Here is a 10,000-nt window from a genome sequence, read left to right on the forward strand (position 1 = left end):
ACCAAGAAACACCCAGGACCACCCGCTCCAAAATGAACGACATTATCCAGGCAGACATGAGGTGTCGACCATTAAGGGGGAGAGTTCCCTTCTTGCAGCGACAAGCGCTAATATTAAGCAGCTTCAGCAGGCCTTTGACTGTATGGAGGGAAAATACAAAGCAGAAAATGCAGAGAAGGAGATCCTGAAAACATTACTTCAGAAGCTTATCACCAGTTCCCAAAATGAGCCCTCCATTCAAGAGATCGCAGAGGGATCACTCTTTCAAAGGAAGGCAGAGCTTTTAAAGGACCTGGTATCTCAAAAGGAGTCCATTATTGAAGAAAAGAACCAAACTATTCTGTGTCTCAACACTAAGATCACAGAGTTAGAGCATTGCAACAACCAGCTGAAGCAATCAGCCTTCTTTCCTTTTCCGCCTGCCGAGAGCCACCCAGTTGACTTTGACCAGGAGAAGCTCCTCCACAAACAAATCCAGGACCTCAAAGAGCAGCTTCAAATGGAGCTGAACAAGTCTGTGGCTTATGTGGATATAATGAAAGTCATGGAGATGGAGCACCAGAACTTGATTTCTAATACAGAACAATTTCTAAATACTTGCACAGTTAACAACTTGAAGCTAAAAGGATTAAATGAAAAGATGTCACAGAAGATCTCAGAGTATGAACACAAGATCTCTGGGTATGAAGAGAAGATCTCCGAGGATAAAGAGAAGAACTCCAATGATAAACAAAAGATCTCTAAGGATGAACAGAAGATCTCCGAGGATAAACAAAAGATCTCAGAGTATGAACAGAAGATCTCTGAGGATACTCAGAAGATATCTGAGTATGAACAAAAAATCTCTGAGTACAAACAGAAGATCTCCGAGGATACTCAGAAGATCTCTGAGTACAAACAGAAGATCTCCAAGGAGGAACAGAAGCCAAAGGTCTCAAATCATGAGATAAAAGGCTCAGACAATAAACCAGAGAGCACAGATTCATGGGATGATGACTCTACATCATGGGACCTTAAATCTGAGGTCTCAGACAATGAGGTGCCAGAGACCCAAGATCGATTGGACAAAGAATTCAATTTATCAGACCTTGAATCTGATGTTGAATCAGAGGTCTCAGATGTTGAATCAGAGGTCTCAGATGTTGAATCAGAGGTCTCAGATGTTGAATCAGAGGTCTCTGATGTTGAATCAGAGGACTCAGATGATGAACCAGAGGTCAAGGTTGATGAAAAACCAGAGACAAAAAAGAAAAGAAAAGGGTGGAAAAGATTTACATATTACCTCAAACCATGGAAGTGGGAGAAAAGAAAAAGAATTGGATAAATAGTCCGAAGACGCCTTTGGGGGGGATGAGACGAGTTACATCTTCAAGAATCTCCAGCCAAGCCGCCGCTTTTTTCAATCAATAAAAAACATATTTATTTAATTTATATCTTGGTATATTATGTACATTCCTGTATTGACACTTGTTTGCCACTGTTTCAAAAGGTCCGGCAAAGAAGTGCTTTGTTTCAGTGCAAGGTTTCTTTTCCTCTTCATCCTAAACAGAAAGGAGATGGATGGGATGTCACTGCTCAGTCACACTTAGACTCACATTATAAAATCTGAACAGCCTAAAACAAAACAGATTTTCAAAAAATACCAAAACCTTTCTTTCAAAGTTGAATGGAAACTTAAATGTCGTGAACAAGCAGAAGGATTTGATGTCTGATTGGTTGAAGTATGTGAAGTAGTTGAAGAATGCTGCAGCTTCACATTATCAGAGAGAAACAGCAAAGAAGCACAGAGTACAAGTAGAAAAGTGAATTTTATATGTGAATATGAAATCCAAATCATTTTTTGGGTACCGGTGACCAAAAACCTGTTTTTTATCGATATGAATGACTTTGAGAAAAGATGGCCTACATGCTAGCACTGACCATCTTTACAATCGGGTTGGGAATCGTTTGGGTTTTTTTCAGATACCGCTGCTCTTCGAAACTTTTCAAATGTTTCCGGTGCCTAAACAGTGTCTAAAATGATGGGAGGATAAGAACTTAAAATTATGATCTGCATTTAGGTTCAAACAGAGTCAAACCAATTACTGAGGCGATGAAATGTATTAACCTGAGCTGGTCACACCTTATAATTCACGACTGAGAGGAAAAGTCTTCTAGTAACAAGTGGAAAGGTGTCAATCGCCTTTTGTTGCCTGTTTAACCAGCAACTCTGCACTAACGTTCTGCTGAGTTGCTGTTCTGCCTTGAGGGGGCGTTCACGTGAATTTTCCCAGTCAGGAACAAGTTTTTTCGAATATTCCTACAACACACGAACGCACAACCTAACTGGGCCCTGCAGCGGTTTGGGGTTCCTTCTGTTTGATCACGTCTTGAAACCCCCGGAGCCACGAGGAGCATGAGCAGCTCAGCATCACCTGTTTCCCAAAGCTGACACCAAATCTGTTTCAGCTTCCTTCACATGTGAAACTCGCTCAGATGAGCAGAGCCGCGTCGGTTCTTAATTCAGCCTGTTTTCTTGTTCACAGGCTTATTTTAAACCCCCGATGCAGCAGCAGCACATTATTTATCCATTTCCAGATTATGAATTTAAAATAAATGTTGGTGTGAACCTCTGAATTTTACTGGATGCAACACCAGCGTTTGGTCCTTACTCTGACATAATCCCTGTCAAGCGGCGTCATTTGAAGAAGTGGCTCGTGCTTCGCTTTCGCAGGCAGATCCAGTCGCTTCAGTTTCTTGTGTTGATGTGAGATTCATGTTCCAGCGCTGATGAGTCAACAGCATCACACACACACTGCAGCTCTCCGGTCGTCTCTGTTGTTTACACTGAGAGGCTTTGGGTTTTCTGGTAAATGCATCACCAGCACAAAGTCGTTCTTCTCCATCGCCGGATTCCTGTTGTTCAATGATCTTTTAAAAGCTTTCTAAAGTCTGACAGTGACGTGGAAAGTTTTCTCTGTCTCTTACTCCTTCCACCTCTCAGCCTTTCTTTTACCATCGTGTTTAATGGTCTGATCTTCTCTCTCTCAGGTAATGATTTGTTCCTGGTGGCGGTTCATGAGTTGGGTCACGCGTTGGGTTTGGAGCACTCCAACGATCCCAGCGCCATCATGGCTCCTTTCTACCAGTACATGGACACGCACAACTTCAAGCTGCCTCTGGATGACCTGCAGGGGATTCAGAAAATCTACGGTGAGGAACATGTTTATTTGTGTGTTTATGGTGCAGGAAGTTGTGACGTCGTACACGTCAGTGCCGTGTTCATGGAGGACAAGCGTGGACTTGCTAAGCAGCACCTGTTCTAGAGACATTTAACATTTACATGCACATATCATTTAACAACGCTCCCCTCTGCCCACGTCTGGCTTGTTGAGATCCACCTGTTTTAGAGAGTCTGAAGCTTCATGTGTTTGTTCCATGTTTCATCTGATCTGTTAGTTCTGGTTTCACTTTCTAATTTAGGGACTAAAGAATTTTTTCTGACATACGTGCGTCCTGTCGTCATCACCTACGTGGCCGGAGTCTACCTATACTTGACTCTGATTGGTTTGTAGACGGCGCCTGACGTGGGCGTGTTGTCAGTTCAGTCTACGTCCATTTTCCTAAACGATGGATGAGAACAACCTAAGATGACAGAAAAGCAAAGAGAATCAGTGAGAACGCACCGTGGGAGGAGGAAACTCTGGGGTTTTACATTTAGGTCCAAAAAGTGAGACTTATTTTGGACGCCTCTGCCTGAACACTTGACTTCATTTGAGACCTGAAAGCAAAAAACTTGCAAAAGCGAAAACAACACACCTTGAATATTCATTATTCATCCTAAAGCCCAGAGTGCAGCTGAATTATGGAGAAGTGTCGCCCGGCAGCCGAGCGCCGCGCTGGGGGAATGTCCAGAGTGGCAGCGCTGAGAAGAGTTTGCCTGGAAAGAGACAGAAATTGTGCAACTTTGTGTCTTTTCTTTTGTGTTCACTCCGGGGACACTTTGTTCCTTTTGAGAGACGAGACGACGCTTCACATTCCAGTAAAGTCTTTTTGTCTTCTTGTTTTAATAAACAAGCCACAGCGACGGCCTGTCGGCAGCTGAAACCCTTTCTGTCGGCCCACGTAATATTCCTGACAGCTTCTGGTGTAATGTACTTTCACATTTACTTGTGTTTAAGAGACACAAAGACGCAGGAAGAAAACCAAACAGAACATTTATTGTAATATGTTCAACATCTACAGCAGCGACTCTTCTTCCTCGCGCGGATTCCTTTGGATTCACAGCAGGAAAGTTCCCATCATCCCTTGAAACAAAAAAAGATCTTAACATTAAAGGTCATGATATACGGTTGGCATTTCCAGTGTTGAAGGGAAATCGTGGCGGTCAGTGGTGTTTCTCACTTGTGCTCAGTGTGGATAACGAAGCCTGTCATCTTATTGGCTTCGCTGCTCCGTCTCAGAATACAGACTTTATATATAATAATATTTCTTCTTGTAAATATAAGGTAGGTTTGTATTTTCAGTTTAAATCAGAACTGAAACACAAACTGCTGCTCCAGGCGTCATCACAGTTCTCCGGACCAGAGGTTTTCAGGCTGTGAGGCAAATGGAAAGATGTGAGGCGTGAGCCACAATTTGCATCGAAATTCGTGCTGCTCCTCGAGTCATAACATCTCAACTCCCACACATCATGCTCATATTTTTAGATCCAGTGAGACTCACAGTTCTCGGGGTTATCTCTGTCTCTGATGTCCATGTGAAGAATTCTCCATTAATCCTCGTCTCAGAAGATCCAACATAAAAACCGTTGACGCAACTAAACTCAGTGCGACTCGGTGTGTTTTTCCAAAATATTCTTCAGTGTCTCATAAAACCCGCAAATGAATCATGTTGTTATCCATGCGTTTTGTTTTTGTCCCAGGTATCCCCACAGCCATGCTGGAACCCACCAGGCCGCTGCCCACTTTACCTTCTCGACGGACACACTCCACCTCCGAGCGCAAGCCCGACCGTCATTCCCGTCCGGCGCGTCCCCCCGGTGACCGGCCGGCGCTGCCTGGAAACGGCAAACCCAACATCTGTGACGGCAACTTCAACACCGTGGCCTTCTTCAGACGGGAGATGTTTGTTTTCAAGGTGAGAGACGGAAGAAAACAAAGCTTTTTCTGGAACGTTCATTGGTCTGAAGAATAAAAGTTACTGATACAAGTGAATAAAAAGACGAGGATGTGAATTGAGTCAAATGAAGCAACAAACAGAAAAACCTTGAAAAGAACTGAAATTCGCAGCGGAAACTAAATGTTTTCTATTTCTATTTGTGGAACGTTATGCAGATTTTCGAGCCGGGTTAAAGGGGCCCAGGTATCAGGAGGTTAAAGTCTCTGCAGCTGCCTGTGTTAGCGTCTGCGTCGCTGCTATTGTTACACCCAGCGCGAAAATCACAAATACTGAACGCACTAAAAACTCTCTGTCAAATTCAGGCTGCATGTTTTTCCCTGTCGGTGGTGAATGGGCGTCAGCTCCGGCTGAGGGTGACTCATGCAGCTCAGGGGGACGCTGGGGAAAAAGCTTAATTGCACAGTAAGTGGGGAAGTTGCAGGAACCTAAGTGAAGCAGTGAGTGATGTGCGGCCACTTTGCTCAGTAACGTTCGCTCTGATCCACGAGGTTCGATTAACTGTGATAAAACATCGTCTGCTCTCATGGTTTCCTGAGGATCCTCAGGTGAAACCAGGGCTGCTCATATGGTGCCATCAAGCTCCAGGATCACCAGATAAACACTTTGATTACAGCTGCGTTAGTGCCGTGACATATCCCAACACACTTCAAGCATGTAAAAACCAAGTTCCACTTGACGAGCGAATGACAGTCAGGTGGTGTTGAGCAGCTGCGAGAGCATTTGTGGCGAGTCTACCTTGGATGGTTAAAATATTACGGCTGATAATCAAAATCTCTGTTCAGAAAGTGAATGACGGGATGTCTTTAAGTCACTAGTGAGCGCCATCTGCTGGATCACGAGGGAAAGTGTTTCAGTCTGATGTGATTCTATTCTGTATACATTACAGTTCGTATATGAATTTTCCCCCACGTTGGAATGAACGCAAACAGCAGGGGGCGACACGAGGCGGTGTCCATGAATGTCCACATATAGCAAATCTGCTCATGTGGGACCAGACATCAAAATGGTGGAACCGAGAGAGAAGAGAGAGCTCTCTGTTTAATGTATTAGACGTGTGTGTGTGTGTGTGTGTGTGTGTGTGTGTGTGTGTGTGTGTGTGTGTGTGTGTGTGTGTGTGTGTGTGTGTGTGAGACAGTCGCACACTGAGCAGCAGAGGACGAAGAAAAATCCATTTTGATGTCTCTGATCTTTAAACTGAATGTTAGAAAAGGTCACAGACCCGTCTCTCTCTCGTCTGTACGCACTTCCTGTCTGTCCCCCGTCTCACCCCCCCTCACCCACCCTCTCTACCTGTCTGACCCTTCGTCTGTAGCAGCGCTGAACGTTTCATCCTCAGTTTTAACTCTCCATACCCTTTGGGTTTATTTTTACCCACGTTCTTTCTAAACTGGCTTCACTTTTCAGTTCAGCAGCAGTAGTAGTGTGGCGACACCTAGTGGCTGGAGACATTGTGTTTTTGGGGTTGTTGAATTGAACTCAAAGATAACTGTTAGAATTTAGTGGCCAGAGGTCAAAGGTGAAGGTCGTTGCGATCTCATAAATCATGTTTTTGGTCTTGTGAACGTCAAATCTCAGGAACAGCTCCAGAGAATCCTCTAGATTTTGGTACAAATGTTTAGTTGGACTCACGGATGTCCTGATTAGAATTTGGAGCTCACAGTTCAAACTTTTTTTTGCCTTGTGAACATCTTATCTTAAGAACGCCTCGAGAGAATCCTTTGAAATAGAGCACACATGTTCACTTAGGCTCATGGATTAACTGATTACGTTTGGGTGACCAAAGGTCAAAGGTCACCGTGGCCTCACAAAACATGTAGTTGGCCTCTGGATCACAATATCTCGAGTCTGGCTTTTGGGATTTTGTTCAAATTTTGACCAGTTTTCACTTGGACTCAAAGATAAACTGGTGGTAATTCTAGTTATTGCTGTGACTGAAGAACCGTTCAGTGAATACAAATCTAAAATGTATGTGCAAAACCTTAAACAACGCAACAATCTCAGGATATGGACACTTTAACTGGCAGATATGGGATTTGATTGGCTAACGTAGCTGGATGATGTCACTCTGTGTTATGACGAAGGTTGAGGAAGATGGATCCAGACAAACGAGACAAATACAAGGGACAGCAGCTTCATCATCATCATCAGTGATCTCCTTCTCAGCTCTGGACGAGGGTACATTAGGACACAGAGCAGTAAGAGCCAGTGGGCGTTTCTACGGAGACACTCATTATGGGATGTTTCCACGGTGAGAAACGCTCATGGCTTCTTTCACTGGATGGGAAGCATCGATTTTCTTCTGTTCAGACAGAAAAGCATTAGTGGCCAGAGGATGATGTCGGATCAATTGAGACGGAGTGTGTGTGTGTGTGTGTGTGTGTGTGTGTGTGTGTGTGTGTGTGTGTGTGTGTGTGTGTGTGTGTGTGTGTGTGTGTGTGTGTGTGTGTGTGTGTGTGTGTGTTTGTGTGTGTGTGTGAGTGTACATCTTTACCATCGTTGTGAAGACATTTTGATTTAGAAAACTTGGATCTAGGGCTCAGGAAAGAATTAGGTTTAGTTTAAGGTCAACATGAAAAGACGTGTGTGTGTGTGTGTGTGTGTGTCTCTGTGGGGACCAGGCTTTGTCCTAGATTCACTGAAGCCAAATGATGAGGAGCTAAGATTGATGCTTTGCCTTCCTCTTCTCCTCTTCCTCTCTTTTTTCTCTCCGTCTCTCTCCTCCTGCTTCTCTTTCTTTCTCCTCTCACCTTCCTTCACTTCTCTTATCTTTGTCTTCTGTCCTTTTATACCCTGTGTCTTCTCTGGGTCCATTCTGTCCTTCTGGTTACCCCTTGCTTCTTCATTTTAATGACTTTAAGGGTGACTAGTGGTTCTATGCTATGTTTTGTGAACACGATATCTCCAGAACTCCTTGAGGGAATTTCCTCACATTTGGCACGAACATTCACTTTGACTGATTTCATTTTGGTGGTTGAAGGTCAAGGTCACTGTGACATGGTTTTTGGTCGTGTGAACGCATCATCTCAGGAAAGCCTTGGGGGAATTTTTTTACATTTGGTACAAATGGATTATTAAGGCTGCTGCGTGCTGTCATTAATAGATAGCAACACAGAGCTGTGTGTCATCTGCGTAAGAGATAGATACCAAGTTTCAATGATCCGACAGAGAGGAAGCATGTGTACTGAGAATAGCAGTGGGCCAAGGATGATGCCTTGAGGAACACCACAATTAAAACGGGCCACAGAGGAGCTGGAATTGGCCCTGACCACAGAGAAGGTGGCTTTATTGAAGAGGTATGAAGGTAGTAGGTTTAGTGCAAAGACCAGGTTTGCAGAAGGTGGAGGAGAATAGAGTGGTCTATCGTGTCAAAGGAGGCGCTCAAATCTAAAAGTAGCTGTGCAATCGCCTCCATCAGCCGTTAAAAGCAGAGGATTTAAAATTTTCATGAGAGCGCCTACATGTGAAGGGTCACAGGTCGGCTGAGGAGACTTTTACGTCAAACACGTATGTATTATGAATTAAAGATACTGATGCTATAATTGGCCACAGCTGTGTAACGAGCAGCAGCTCTGCCATTGTTCAAAAACTTGCTTATGAGGTACAACAATCACACGTCATTCTTTTCATTGTCGGCTTTGGCGGCACGTCAGCATCTATTGATGGTGAACTGCGGGGGTTGTGCATGTGCGCCCACGTCCACTGACTTACAACAACCTCATGAAATCCGACTCTATACAAACCTGCAGTAACTCAGTGATTCAGAAACGTCTTTAAACGTCTGTGACTCATTTGGACCTTTGTTGAATGAGGCTGCCGGTGTGGTTCTGAACAAAGTCGCTGTTGATACTGAGTTTGGAACCTCATTATGTCCTAGGACCGGTGGTTTTGGCGTCTGAGGAACAACAAGGTGCAGGAGGGTTACCCCATGCAGATCGATCAGTTCTGGAAAGGCCTGCCACCTCGCATCGACGCCGCCTACGAGAGATCTGACGGCAAATTTGTCTTCTTCAAAGGTACGAAACCATCATGGAACAAGCTGGAACCCGGAAGAACAGGAAACCTCAGTTCTGTTTGTCAAACTGGGGCCTTAGAAACAAATGCTCCGAACCCGCCTGACAGGACAATGCTAGTGATCACTTTGTTTTGGTGTAAGATGAGTTCGTTTTTTGTGGAGATTTATTTTGTGCATTACCTTATTTTTCTGTTTTACATAATCGAATTAATAATAATACAAAAATAACTGTATTTATATTACACTTTTCAAAACAAAGGTACAAGGTGCTTTACAAGTTAAAAATGAACATGAAGGCAAACAATAGGAAACAATTAATGGTGATTATGTACATATATTATTGTATTCTGCTCTTTAATTTAAATCTGGAACGATATGCATGTGACATGAGTGATGTGTAACGTTGGCGTAGTGATATCATGTAAGTTGTGGTGAGTTCAGGTTTCCCATGTTGTGGATTCACACATTCAGATGAATCCCCCTGCTCTTGATTTACCCACAGACATGCCGTGTGTTATATTTGAGTTATGAAGATGTTTTATATCAGTAAAATGATTGATTAATCTTTTATAAACCCATTAATTAAAGCTTTTAATCACTTTATAAAAGCTGCCTTATCAGTTAAAGTCACTCGCTCAGGGAAGTTTCTTTCACAAATATCAGTGAAATTTAGTTTTCTCAAAATTTAGCTGATTTCACTCCCGACCGGCAGTGGAGGAAACTTTGCCACCTGACAGAGTGACGTCCAGATCTCCGTCTACCATCTGCTGAGGCTCCTGCTCGCTGCACGCCTCCTCAAACTCTATTTAGTAAAGTGTGAAATAGAGA

General features: G+C 43.6%; 1 protein-coding gene across 1 annotated transcript in view; it reads left to right on the plus strand.

Annotated features, from left to right (window-relative positions):
- Positions 1–10,000, plus strand: part of mmp24 (matrix metallopeptidase 24) — a 24,210-nt gene that overhangs the window by 6,778 nt on the left and 7,432 nt on the right. Inside the window, 3 exon segments of the mRNA XM_047338574.1 lie at positions 3,031–3,192; positions 4,904–5,118; positions 9,035–9,173. Of these exon segments, the coding sequence (XP_047194530.1) occupies positions 3,031–3,192; positions 4,904–5,118; positions 9,035–9,173 (516 nt within the window).

The sequence above is a fragment of the Hippoglossus stenolepis genome, chromosome 3 (genome assembly GCF_022539355.2).
Source record: "Hippoglossus stenolepis isolate QCI-W04-F060 chromosome 3, HSTE1.2, whole genome shotgun sequence".
Taxonomy (NCBI): domain Eukaryota; kingdom Metazoa; phylum Chordata; class Actinopteri; order Pleuronectiformes; family Pleuronectidae; genus Hippoglossus; species Hippoglossus stenolepis.